Here is a 14,874-nt window from a genome sequence, read left to right on the forward strand (position 1 = left end):
CATGGTCCTGATACCTTAAGTTCTTTTAATCCCTGCATGTATCTCCCCTCTACATCTTGTATCTGGTCCTTAAGCTCATAGATATCCTGTTGGACACATGGAATGAACCATTGGATAAAATGGGAGGGGGATGGGAACAAAACAAATCAAGCTGAAATAGTGTTACAGTTTTGATACACATTGCTATAAGAATTTGCTAAATAGTCATATGCACTTCAATGAACTTAGAACAGTTCATCAGCTCTATGCACATAGATTATTGAATAAATCTTACCCGCAATTCACTGAGTGAAACATCTGGATCTAGTATACTACTGGTATCTCCGCTTCCTCGTCGAGAGGATGATCCTCCAAGTGAGGCCAGTGTTGCTGGTGACAACCCTGCAACTGCATTTCGAGAAGCAGGCTGGGAGGTGAAGGAAAGAGACAGACTGTATTAATTACCATGAAAACCCGGAAGAGTGAATTTTAGGACAACTGGTGAAGGAGAGCAAGTGTTAATTATTTTAAACTTGAATTTTAAAAGTAGTACGATCTGGCATATACTTCAGGAAAATACTTGAAAAATCTTGATTCAGCAAGTAAGTTGTTCCTTCTTAATGGGAAACGGCATAATTTTAAATAATGTAAATTAAACTGCTTTAACCTAATTATCTCAGACATCATTCATCACTTGAAATTATCCTCAATGTGATCTATTATTCATTGGTTCTAAGCTTTAGTTAGCATGCTTTTGAACAGACTTGTATGCTGAGACAAGACAGTTACATTCAGTATTGAATATAACTATTGAGGAATTGTTAATTTTACAATTTCCTCTGAAATTGTCCGCCTCACCCTGCCACTAATAAGTCACTCTTCACAGGAATATCCAGAAAATTAGATTGAAGACAAGAAAAAACAGCCCTCAGGAAATGTCAATTTGTAATAGAGGTTTTTGTTGTGTATTGAAGTTGGTAGAAGTTATGATGGACAGTGTTCCTTTCAGAGGTGAGTAGTGAGATGCATTGGAGAATCATCAGCCAGATTTTTGGGCTTTTTCAGACTTGCCTCATGCTTTTACAGACTGCTTATCCTTGGAATAAAATCTTATGTAAAGGTGACATTTGGCACACTTGCCTTCATTGCTCAGCCAATGAATTATAGGAGTTGGGGCATCATGTTGCGGTTGTACAAGACATTAGTATGGCCACTTTTGGAGTACTTGTACAGTTATGGTTGCACTACTATAGGAAGAAAATTATTAAATTAGAGAGGATGCTTAAAGGATTTACAAGGATGTTAATGGGACTGAGGGTTGGAGTTATAAGGAGCGATTGGATAAGCTGGCACTTTTTCACTGGAGCATAGGAAGAGGTTTAGAGATGACCTGACAGAGGTGTATAAAGTCATTTGGACATAATGTGAATAGCAAAGGTCTTTTCTCCAGGATAGGACAGTTCAAAACTAGAGTTCATAATTTTAATATAAGTGGAGAGAAGGGTACGGAGGGTCATTTTCTTTTCCATAGTGATTTGTGTGTAGAATGAACTACAAGTGGAAGTGGTACATGCTTGTACAGTTACAATATTTTAATGACATTTGGATAGTTACATGAATGGAAAGTTTAGAGGGATATGGGCCGAACTCAGGCAAATGGGATAAGTTAGTTTGGGAAACTTGTTCAGCATGACAAGTTGGACTAAAGGTAAATGAATCCTCCCACTTCCTCCAGATCAAAGGGTTAGCCATGAGCACTCGTATGGGCCACAGCTATGCCTGTCTCTTTGTTGGCTACATAGAACAGTCAATCTTCCGTAATTACACCGGCACCATTCCCCACCTCTTCCTCCGCTACACTGATGACTGCATTGGCACCACCTCGCGCTCCCGCGAGGAGGTTGAGCAATTCATCAACTTCAACACATTCCACCCTGATCTTAAATTTACCTGGACCATCTCTGACACCTCCCTCCCCTTCCTGGGCCTCTCCATCTCCATTAATGATGACCAACTTGACACTGACATTTTTTACAAACCCCACCGACTCCCACAGCTACCTGGATTACACCTCTTCCCACCCTACCTCTTGCAAAAATGCCATCCCGTATTCCCAATTCCTTCGCCTCCGCAGTATCTGCTCCCAGGAGGACTAGTTCCACCAGCGAACACACCAGATGGCCTCCTTCTTTAGAGACCGCAATTTCCCTTCCCACGTGGTTAAAGATGCCCTCCAACGCATCTCATCCACATTCCGCACCTCCGCCCTTAGACCCCACCCTCCAACCGTAACAAGGACAGAACACCCCCTGGTGCTCACCTTCTACCCTACCAACCTTCGCACAAACCAAATCATCCGCCGACATTTCCGCCACCTCCAAACAGACCCACCACCAGGGATATATTTCCTTCCCCACCCCTTTCCGCCTTCCACAAAGACCGTTCCCTCCGTGACTACCTGGTTAGGTCCACGTCCCCCTATAACCCACCCTCCCATCCTGGCACCTTCCCCTGCCACTGCAGGAATTGCAAAACCTGCGCCCACATCTCCTCCCTCACCTCCATCCAAGGCCCTAAAGGAGCCTTCCACATCCAAAGTTTTACCTGCACATCCATCATTTATTGCATCTGTTGCTCCCGATGCGGTCTCCTCTACATTGGGGAGACTGGACGCCCCCTAGCAGAGCGCTTTAGGGAACATCTCCGGGACACCTGCACCAATCAACCACATCACCCTGTGGCCCAACATTTCAACTCCCTCTCCCACTCTGCCGAGGGCATGGAGGTCCTGGGCCTCCTTCACCGTCGCTCCCTCACCACCAGACGCCTGGAGGAAGAACGCCTCATCTTCCGCCTCGGAACACTTCAACCCCAGGGCATCAATGTGGACTTCACCAGTTTCCTCATTTCCCTTCCCCCACCTCACCCCAGTTCCAAACTTCCAGCTCAGCACTGTCCCCATGACTTGTCCTACCTGCCTATCTTCTTTTCCATCTATCCACTCCACCCTCCCCCCGCCAATTTATCACCTTCATCCCCTCGCCCACTCACCTATTGTACTCTATGCTACTTTCTCCCCACCCCCACCCTCCTCTCACTTATCTCTCCACCCTTCAGGCTCTCTGCCTGTATTCCTGATGAAGGGCTTTTGCCCGAAACATCGATTTTCCTGCTCCTCGGATGCTGCCTGAACTGCTGTGCTCTTCCAGCACCACTAATCCAGAAGTTGGACTAAAGTGTCTATTGCCGTGTTGTATGACCATGACTTTGGGTTCTTTCACTCTGACTGGAGCCTAGTAGCTGCCCAATACAGAATAACTTTTCCACCTACGAAATTAGGAAAATGCTGTATCCTGCTAATTCCTGCATTTTTAAACCGTTCAGTCATTGACAGCTATAAGTAATAGAAAAGTTAATTGAGAATATATCCAAATGCTTTGTAGAAAAGACTTCAAAGGCAGAGCTGTAATTTTATCGATGAGCACAATGTTAAAATGTGTACAGTGATTCAGAAAGCCACACAGCTGGTCCTTTGTACACATCAACATGAAATACAACCCTTATTCATGTGAAACAAAGATGAGTATTTAATATGGATTTTATCCAATTAACCCGAGAATTGCACTGAAACGAGTCAAGAACCATGTTAGACGAATGCCAACTATGAAGATGCTTTGAGAAATATGACCATTTTTCAAACATCATATGAGTTTTATATATATCTTTGCCATAAATATCAATTGTATATGATTATTACACATTGCATCTCTATTTTCTCTGGTCATTTATTGTCATCTTTCACAAAGATTATTTCTCATTAAATTGAATTTTATTTATTCATGGGATGTGGGTATCATTTGCAAGGCCAGTGAAAAATGTGGTATTAAGTTAACTCAGAGTCAAATCAATGCATCTTTATCTAATGTTCAGTGGAACAAAGAACTTAAAGATAAAGCAGTACCAAAAATGTTATGTTGACAGGTTTCAACTGTTACCACACCGCTATCACAGTATCTTCCTCTGCCCTTCAGGAAACAAAGGTCACAATCTCATCTCTGTCCTTTCAAGGCCTTATGCTCTGTGACATTCAACCTAACTTTAATAAGTTGACTTTGTTCTTAAATGTAAATGATTTAAGAGCACTTCAAAAACTGCAAGGTGGTGCTGAGTATTTTGAACAAAGTTCATCCTCAAAGAAGATCCAAAATTTATAATGTGTTTATTTACTTCATGACTGCATGAGGGATGTTGTTGTGACTAAGTATGTGGGGTATCGACATCCAAGCTGACATGTAAATACATATCCTTAGAAATTCTTCCAACAAAGTTTGTCCTGAAAGTTCACCAAGTTAAGAGGGAAGGCATTTGGCTCAAAAATCCATTTTCCCTCATTTTTACTATAACACAGATGCCAGGTTTTTCACGATCCCCCTTAGTGTTCTCCAATAAACAAAGTAACATGTTTTTGGACTCACTGTCTCAATGTTTCTCTGCCCTCATTTGAAGGTGGTGTTATCATTATAATCCCAAGCCTGAATTCTGCTGTAAATAAGTTGCTCAAAATAGTTGAGAGCATGTGACCAGGGTCAGAAGCTAGCTCTTCAGGTACATATGTCATGAAGTTGATCGGGTATTGTAACTTGCTACTCACGCACTCTATTTCTTTAAGCACTAAGTTGAAAGTAGAGTTGTGTATTTGGGAGATTTCTCAGGGAGCACAGTAAATATAGGAGAATTGTTATTGTTTGGTCTTTTTTTTTCCAAGTCAGCCTGCCACAACAATATTGAGAAATACCTAGAGAAAAGCCTGACATTTCCTTAAAAACATGATTACCCAATCACTTTCTATTTTAACTTCATCACCAGTTTCTCTGCCTCCTCCTTCTCTATTCACTTTAATCCACTATTCTACCGACAGAATTATACTGAGGAAAAAAAAACTTTTCTTGCCCTTAATCCCCAAGTAAAATCCATAGTTGTCTCCATTGGAGCGCCTCCTCCATTTCAATACAAATCACCACCTCTTTGGACACAAAACGTTGAGATAAAATTTGTTAACCTAAACACATTAAGGCATACGGGGGACAAAAAAGCAGTTTGTGGAGTTATGATCTCAGTGAATAAAGGAACAGGCTTGAAGGGCTAAATCACGTATTGCATACGTTCTGTTTTTCTCCAACAGACGAAAGAGGTCGTGCCGGAGATCTTAGAATGCATAAAGGTATCTAAATCGCGAGGACCTGATCAGGTATTTCTCAGAACTTTGGGGGACACTTGGGAAGGGATTGCTGTGCCTCGTGCTCAGATACTTGTATCATCAATAGCCACAGATGAGGTGCCTGAAGACTGGAGGACGCCATTATTTAAGAAAGGTGACAAGGAAAAGCCAGGGAACTATACACTAGTCAGCCTGACATCAATAGTGGGTAATTTATTAGAAGGAATTCTGAGGGACAGGATTCACATGCATTTGGAAAGGCAAAGAATGTATTAGGGATAGTCAACACTGTTTTGTGCATAGCAAATCATGCCTTACTAAATTGCTTGAGAATTTTGAAGAGACAACAAAAAAAACTGACGATGGCAGAGTGGTAGACATTGTCCATCTGGATTTCAGCGAGACATGCAACAATATTCCACACGATAGACTGGTTAGCAAGCTTATTTCACATGGAATACAAGAGGAGCTAGCCAACTAGATACAAAATTGGCTCAAAAGGTAGGTGACAGAGGGTGGTGGTAGAGGATGGCTTTTCGGACTGGAGGCCTTGACCAGTGGTGTGCCACAAGGATCGCTGGGCCTGCTGCTTTCCATCATTTATGTAAATTATTTGGATGTGAACATAGGAAGTATGGTTAGTAAGTTTGCAGATGACACCAAAATAGTTACTGTAGTGGACAGTGAAAGTGGTTATCGCACAGTAAAACTGGTCTTGGTCAGATGGGCAGAGGAGTGGCAGATGGAGTTTAATTTAGATAAATGTGAGGTGTTGCATTTTGCTAAGGCAAACCAGGGCAGGACTTAATGGTATGGCTCTGAGGAAAGTTGCTGCACCGAGGAACGCAGGTTCCTTGAAAGTTGAGTCGTAGATGGACAAGATGGTGAAGATGACATTTGGCATGCTTGCCTACGTTAGTTCAGTGCATTGAATACAGCAGCTGGGAGATCATGTTGCAACTCTACAAGTCATTGGAGAGGAATACTGTGTTCAGTTCTGGTCTCCCTGCAATAGGAAAGATGCTATTAAACTTGAAAGGGTTCGGAAAAGATTTACAACAATGTTGCTGGGTTGGAGGTTTGAACTACAACGAGAGAATGAATAGACTGGATTTTTTTCCAAGAAGCATCATAGGCCAAGGGGTGACCTTGTACAGGTTTATAAAAGCATGAGGGGCATGGAGACTGTAAATAGACAAGGTCTTTTTCCCTGAGTAGGAGAGTCCAGAACTAGAGGGAATATGTTTAAGGTGAGACAGCAAGGATTTAAAAGGAACTGGAGGGACAATCTTTTCATGCGGAGAATGGTGTGCACACACAATGAGCTGCCACAGGAAGTGGACGAGGCAAGTACAGTTACAAATATTTAAAAAGCACCTGAACGGGCACATAATTAGGAAGAGTTTATGTGCCAAATGCTGGCAAATGTGACTAGATCAGTTTAGGATATCTGGTTGGCATGGACGAAGTGGACCAAAGGGTATGTTTCCATACTGTATAACTCTTTGACTGTAATGGTTTCTTCATCTGTCTGCCTAGTTCAGCTTCCTTTGCTGATCCTGCAATGTTTGTCCTACAAAAGTCGCCTTTTGCTTCTAGACACCTCCTTTCCCCATAAGCACAGGGATTAGTATTCTTAATGTGTCGCTGCAATCATGAACAGAGTTGGGAGAAAAAAAACTTTGTCTTGGCATCCCCTTTTTTCTGGTGCCCACATTTATCTAATATATTGCATTCAAATGGATATTCAAATCCAGATTAGGATTCAACTAGAGTACTGTATCCAATACAGTACACAATAATTTACAGATGTAAAAGCATTCGGAAGTGTACAGAAAATATTCAAGAAAGTTGTACATCTCGATCTCAAATTGCTAAAAACTAAAATAAATTTCCAGAAGCAGGGATCACAGTCTTAATGTACAGAATAGGGCATTTAGCACTGAGAGGAGAAATTTCTTGGCTTAGAGAGTGGTGAGCCTGTGGAATTCTTGCCTCTACAAAGAGGGTGAGGCCAAAATATTGAAGGATTTCAAGGAGTTAGATATACTTCTTAGAGGTAAGGGATTAAAGGGTGTGGGGACAACACAAGACAGATATTGAGTTAGATAATCAATGATTGTAATGAGTGATGGAGCAGACTTGAACGACTGAGTGATACACTCCTGCTCCAATTATCTACTTTTCTAAATCATTTCAATGTGTTCAATGAATGACTCAAGGTAATTGTGGATCATTGGTCAAATATGGATATGAAATCAAAATATGGGAGCTGCTGAAAATCCAAGATAGATGCTGGCAAAACTGGGTGGCAGGTGAGGGAGACACTGAGAGGCACATACAGAGTGCGACAAACAGAGGCAGAGCGAGACAGAAGAACAAAAGAGATGATCTGTGATGATCTTGGTCAGGGATGATCAAGTCACAAAAAAAAACTCATGATGGAACCACCAAAATGGGTGGCAATGGAGATAGCGACAACAAAAAAAAACAAGTTTTACCGAAATGAGACATGAAAGCTACATATAACCCTTATAAATCCATCACTAAACCCTAAAGAAACAAATAAATCAAAAGATCAATCCAGCAAAACAAGATAGATAAAAAGAGGAAGGAACAAAAAAAAAATCACAGATGGGCAAGAGATTAAGTTGGTGAACTCAATTTTAAGTCCATAAGGCTAGAGTGCATAGTCGAAAGATAACCCTGTTATCCCTCAAGGTCTATTCCTCATGAGATCGGACTAATGGTCATCGAACATAATATGAACTCATTTCTCTCCATCAATGGTGCCTGACCTGAGATTTTGCAGCCTTCTTTGCTCCGATATGGATACTTCAACTAAAATCTTGGACATGAAAAATGGTTAGATTCAAGAATCAGCTACTCCATGAAACTTCTATCAATCATAAATAAAAACACTTGAACACCAATTCTATGTTGAACATGCAACTTTGCCAACTATTCTTTCAGCTTGTCCTGCAACCATTAACTACTTATTACTCACCCTAGAAAATGATTCTGTCTTCTCATCCAACTGTAAGAAAGAGAAAATTATAGATTAAGAAACTAAACCTGGATATAAAAATTTTAAAAAGAATCTCAGCATCTTGAATACAAAAGAAAGAATGATGCAGTATCTCGACTGTATTATGCTAAACAAAACTATTTGAGAATTTAGCTTGTTTTTATCTAGTTGTAGTTGTGGTCTGATTTGTACTTGTATTTCATCATTTGGATTATACTTACCAACAATCAGCTCATGTACATCAGAAAGTTAATTTAAAAGTAATGTTCACCTACTCATCAGGTTCTAATTACTCGCTATTTTGCAGCTGATAATCAATATCCAAGGATCAACTTATATTTTGCTCAAGTTACAATCCCATGGTTTTGGCATGGGTCTCCCTCAGCCACTGAAGATATTATTAGTAATAATATGCTTTTGTATTAGTAGCCAGGAAAATACATTGTTGAACTGATGACTGCAATCTAACTAGCACTGGAATAATTGCACCCACATCATAACATCTACTGTGTCTGTCACACTACACTTGCTAATCACCTTCCTGCACTGTAATTGTTCAGTGATGTGGCCACTCAATCTGTGACATCCTTGCTGGTTCTATTCAAAAGGAATTCACCTACTGTCAGTCCCTTCTCTTTGTGGCAGTTAGTGTTTCCTGTTCAGGTATTGGTCTGATTCTCTTTGAGTACCGTGATGGAATCTGTCTCCACCACACCGAATCAAATCAATCCAAATGATATTTTGTGTAAAAAAAATCTTCATTTTGCCAATGGATCTTTAGCTAATCAGCTGAAATCTGTGCCCTCTAACACTTGACCATTCTAACAAGGTGAACAGATTCTCCACACATACGTTGTCCAGACACTTCATAATTTGAATACACAATCTCTTAACCATGTCTCTTCCAAGGTGAACCCAGCTCTCTTAATCTTTCTGCTTCAATTAAATTCCTTGCCCTGGAACCTGTCTTGTAAATCTTTGGTTTTTTTGTCCTTCATTGTGTCAAGCCTGGAACATACTTTGTGATTTGATAGCACAGCGCCATAATTTGCAATATAATTTGTGCCAAAATGTCAGCCCTGTACACAATGTTTACTTTCAATAACAATTGAGATACAGGAAAACTGATTGTACTGTACAGAAGAATAGGAGATAAGTGCTTCTATTTCCCAAAATCCGGGTAACAATGCTATTGATTTAAACTCTGCTTCTGTTTCTTTTATACACAAGCTCAAGTGCAGCACTAAACATTACCTGCCAGGTCTTTAGAGCTTGCAATATCTTTCTTCACTGCACGAAATGCATTGCTGTTGTGCAGTTCCCATAAAGGCAAAACATGTTTTAACATGTGCTTACAGTGACTTGAGTGATAATTAGCTAATGGACATTGGAGTCCAATAACAACAGTATTGCTTAAGTGACTATCCAAAAAGTATACTAGAACCATGCAAGTATTAATTCTCAATCAACACCACCAAAAGAGATTACTTGTTCTCTTGGAGAGCTTGCGCACAAATTGACTCCAACTCTTCCAACAGTAACAGTAATTGCACGTCAGAATTATTACATTGCCTGTAAAGCACTTTAAAGAGCCCAAGATTATGAAATGTATTATGCAAATTCAAACCTAATGAGATATGCCAGTTCGAGCCCAATTTCACAATCAAGTTACCAAGACTCGTATCTTGCATCAGGATTCAAATATTGAGCTGATATACATAGATCACATAGTCTCCATTCAGAGTATATTCAAGGTAATTTTTGGAGCTGGCCTGAAAAGTTATGTGCAGTTTTCTTCAAGCAAGCCTTTCTGAAAACTAGTAAAGTCAGGAAATTTACATCAACATTGTTGGTAAATGAACAACACTCAGGTGCTTGGGCAGAACAGCATAAGGACCATATCAACATACAATATTGTAAGGCCCTCATTTTAACAAACAATTCCACACTTCGGGAGAGAAATTATTTTCCCCTGAATGATTTTTTTTTCTGTAATGCATAAAATCTATTTTATACCTCAGCAACTGCGATAATGGAGATGGTCACACCAAATGTTGTTAGATTCACCACCATTCTATAACTGAATATTGAAGCTTGCGTAATTGATGGTGAATAGGAATCAAAAGCAGGCAACATAAGGCTCAAAGTGATGAAAGATCACTCAGGCTTTGCTACAACTCTACACTACCAGGCACAAGACCACCAACTCTAATGAGTTTCACTTCCACATCTGGAAGTGGCTGCGCATACATAATACTAAGCAATTTCAAACTGAACTGTGAGGGATTAGTAGCCTTTAACACAATGATTCTATAAAAACTCAACGGACCCTCCTAGCGCCTCAAAATGCATGTAAATATAGTATTGTCTGTGAAACATGATTTTTGGTTTGTTTGGAGAGAGTCAAACTCTATTTGTTAGTTTTCTAGATATGCTACTATTCAAAACCAAACTGAACTGGTGACTATGTATGTGTACAAAGATTGTGTATGAATAAAGTATATTTTTGAAATTAAAAAATACATTAACAATCTCATTCCGAGTTAAAAGCCAAACAAAACTAGTTATCAGGTTAACCAGCGTACACGTAGACATATACATAACTTCGGAGACCAATTAAGAGAATTTCAACAGGGAGACTAGGATCCTCTTCAACACAAAAACCTGAAGAACCAGATGTAAAATGTAATCTGAACAAGTCAGGACTTGCTGAGCATAATATCAGCTTTGAATATTACAAGATTAAATTGTGGAAGGATACTTAAAACCATTTTTAGGACATGAAAATATACATGCAGCTGTGTAGAAAACCATCAATTAAAAATTCAAGGAACTTAGTTGGTGCCTTAATGCAATATTCTGCTAATTAAATTAAATGAAAAGGATATTATCGGACAAAATACTCATCGACTTCAATGATCACACATCAAGTATAGTACACGTATTTCCACATAGTTATGGTTGCCATGACATTCGAGTGTTTATCAAAACAGATAAACAACTTTACTATGAATTGGTGGGTGTAATACAGTTGAATGCCAAATTAGTGTAAAATGCCTCAGCTTTTTAACTCTTTGTATGACAAGGTTCTTCCAGAGATATTACCTGGTTGAAATACTATAATTTAAAATATCCATAGGAATCAAATGAAAGTAAGTATTGAAGTTTATATCTCAATCATGAAAGGGCAGCACAGTGATTATATATCTGAATGAATAATTCAGGGGCAGACGCTAAAAAAATTGGATAGAATAAGTTCGATTCCCAAGTGACTGGACAATTTTTTTAAAAAAATCTGGAATTCAATAGCCAATGTGTCACAGAAATAGTTTCATGAAACTATCATATCTTCATAAAAGCCCTCTACTATACCAACATCGTTCAGGGAAGAAAACAGATCCATAACCAGTCTGGCCCAAGCGCAACACTTGACGACAGCAACGTGATTGACTCTTAACTGCTCTCCAAAATGTCCAGTAAGTCACTATGTATCACAATTGTGACAAAAAGGCTGAACTTTAAAACCATACAGACTTGCACACATCAATCTAGTCCAGCAATTTTTGACCGGTGTGCTGTGGCATTCTGATGTGTTGTGACATGATGCAGCATAGCGCAAAACTTTTAGGAAACAGCAGACCTGTGCTTCAAGGCCGTGTTCACATTCCCAATCTCTTCTGGAGCCTCGATCTCTGTTATTGAAGGCAATCTTTGCTGACACCAAGTGCTGCAATCGCATGACTGGGTTGAACTGTTCCCACCATCTATTTGTGCGCAGTACTGTCACTCTGTGTGCGGGACCAGTGAGTATTTCATCTTTGGCTTTTGAGTAAGTTAAAAATCATACAACACCAGGTTATAGTCCAACAGGTTTATTTGGAAGCACTAGCTATTGTGCACAGAATCCTGTGTCTTATCATCCGGCTCCACAGCTACCAGAGAATAACCTGGTGTTGTGTGACTTTAAACTTTGTCCATCCCAGTCCGACACCTGCTCCACCACATCATGGCTTTTGAACGCAAGTAAGCTAATGTTGAGTCAAGATGACTCAACAGAGCTAACATGGACTTCACATCAATTCTCATAAAGAGTCATCTAGATTCGAAACATTAGCTTGCTTTCTCATTATGGATGCTGCCCAACCTGCTGTGATCGCCAGCATTTTTGCTTTCAGTACAGATTCCAGCATCTGCAGCAATTTGCTTTTATCTTTGGCTTTAGCCCTTTTCTGATCTGAGCCAGAAGGATTGCTGCTGCTAATCATCAGGTCATCCCAGAGAGGGGCCAAGAATTGAGTGTGAGAGTTGTTGCACACCAAGCAACTCTTGCTCGGGCTCGCCAGTTCATTCAAGCTCTTTATGGTCGGGCTCAGCTGCTGCCACCAGCAACCAGGCTTCCTCTATGTGACTGGGTGCACCACAACCATTAAGATGGCGACACACTATGAGTAGCACAGATGATGGCTCGTATGGATAATGGGCAGTCAGTGAGAAGTACACGGGAGTCTTACCGCTCATTTGGTGTCTCCATACCTACTACGGAATAGCAAATGTGATGCTTTGGAGCAATAAATTCAGCTGGAAAAAAAATGTGGTATGGAATTTTGTATTTTATTGAGGTGTGCCTTGATACTCAAAAAGGGTTGGTACCCACTGATCTAGTAGTCACCAGGTTGGGTCATACAGGGACGTCCACTCATGAAGGCTGTGCAAAGTTCTCCTCACTCAAAGCAACATACAAGGAGTAGGCCATTCAGCACCTCAGGTTTTCCCCACCATGCTAGATTATTATCCACAATAAATGTCACTAACAACTGAAAAACTCATCAATACCTGCATAAATGCTCAATGATTGAGTTTTCACTGCCCTCTAAAAGGGAGAGGATTCCAGAAATTTATCAACTTTAGGGAAGAAATCTTCTTCACAGTTCGATACAACTTGCCTTTTATTCCGACAGAGCCCCTTCATTCTGGACTCAAGGGAAACATCCTCTCTGTCGCTATATTATCCATTCTTTTAACATTTTCTAAATTTCAGAGAGATTGCCTCTCATTCTTCGAAAAAGCAAAAGAATGCAAGTCTCACTTCCTAATAGATGACCATCATCCCATGAATACAACCGAAGAATCCTTGTTACGCTCACTCTATCACAAATGTATCTCTTCCTTCGACAAAGGGACCATAACAACACAACACTCTAGCTACGTTTCATTAATATTCTATAAAAATTGAAGATTACTTTGCTCCTATATTCAAGTCGATACCTGGGTATGAGCCAAATTGGAAACTTATTCTATAGACTGCTCAAACACCAGTCTCACATTATAAGAGGGAGAAACAGAACCTTGATAAAATTGCAAGAAATAAAGATGGACACCAAGATCTTCTCTCACTCTTTTCATATATTGAAAAAAGTGGAAATGAACATTGGCCCTTTAGAGAATGAGGCTGGTAAATTATAATAGGGAACCAAGAAATGGCAGAGGAGTTGAATAAATACTTCACATCAGTTCTCACAGTAGAAGATACTTATAGCATTCCAAAGTTACTCAATACTTAAGGGCCAAGAGGAGGAAAGGAAATAGATACAATAACTATCATTAGAGAATGTAATAGTATAGAAAATTTACGCAAGTGAAGATGAAGTAGTTCTCTGTGAGAATATGTACAGGGTATAAGCAGGCAGGGAAAGAGTGAGTTTTGTGAAGCAAGAGGTTCAGTTGACGATGACTTAGATCAGATAAGAATTCACAGTTAACAATGGGGTGCTGGAGGCAAGGGTAATGGGTTAACAAGGTGGAAAAGCATTCATTATGTAGAGCCAGTTAACAATATTAGAAGCTTTCATAATGTGAGGTCAGTTTAACAACATGGAAAGTATTCGTTATGTGAAGCCAGTTATTCATTGTGTAACAGCAAATGGCTTGATCTTTATTATTGACACTCGCTGATTGTAGCAGTCCCCCAATCAATACATACGTTGATGGTCCTCCCTATAAAATGACTATAAAGTACCCTGAGAAACTGCTGTTCCAGAGAAGACTGAACTCCTGTCTCTGTGCACGTGCACGTTCTCTCTCCCTCCAGGGCCCGGAAAAAAGATGAAGGAGGGAAAGCCACACCGTGTTTCTGAGCATTTTGCTTCGACTGAGGGGGGAAGAAACTGGATGACACCCGTACCTGATAAGATGCATCCTTGGACATTAAAGGGATTATCTCTAGAAATAGTGACTGCCTTGGCAGTAACTTAAAAGGGCTTAGAAAAGATTTATAAGAATATTGCTTGGATTAGATGGTTTGAGCTGATGCGGAGAGGCTGAACAAGATGCAGCTATTTTCCTCTGAAGCAGAGGCTACAGCTTAGCCTTATTGAGGTTTATAACATCATGAGGGACATGGATAGAGTGAATAGCAAAGTCTTTTTCCAAAGATAGGGGAGTCCAAATCTGGATGGCATAGATCTAGGGCAAGGGAGGAAAGATTTAAAAGGGACCTAAGGGGCAACGTTTTCACACAGAGGGTGCTGCGTATATGGAAAGAGTTGCCAGAGGAAGAGGTGGAGAGGGGGATAATTATGACATTTAAAAGGCATCTGAATGGCTACATGAATAGTAAGCGCTTGGAGGGATATGGACCAAATGCTGGCAA

At 40.2% G+C, this 14,874-nt stretch overlaps 1 protein-coding gene across 21 annotated transcripts in view; it reads right to left on the reverse strand.

Moving 5' to 3' along the window:
* The window catches only part of lrrfip2 (leucine rich repeat (in FLII) interacting protein 2), a 170,121-nt gene that overhangs the window by 42,793 nt on the left and 112,454 nt on the right, over positions 1-14,874 (reverse strand). For 16 of the 21 annotated variants that reach the window (XR_015756931.1, XM_087986153.1, XM_087986142.1 and 13 more), the window contains 3 exons: positions 8,205-8,234; positions 275-406; positions 15-86 (listed from right to left, as the gene is read on the reverse strand). Coding sequence is in view for 20 of the 21 variants with exons in the window: in XM_087986153.1 (XP_087842279.1) it covers positions 15-86; positions 275-406; positions 8,205-8,234 (234 nt within the window). In the remaining variant the exon portion in view is untranslated. The remainder of the gene's footprint in view (positions 1-14; positions 87-274; positions 407-8,204; positions 8,235-14,874) is intronic. The other 5 variants (XM_087986149.1, XM_087986145.1, XM_087986154.1 and 2 more) reach the window with 1 other exon arrangement.

This window comes from Chiloscyllium plagiosum, unplaced genomic scaffold (assembly GCF_037043375.1).
Source record: "Chiloscyllium plagiosum isolate Xiang-an unplaced genomic scaffold, Cpla_swu_hap1 HiC_scaffold_4, whole genome shotgun sequence".
NCBI lineage: Eukaryota > Metazoa > Chordata > Chondrichthyes > Orectolobiformes > Hemiscylliidae > Chiloscyllium > Chiloscyllium plagiosum.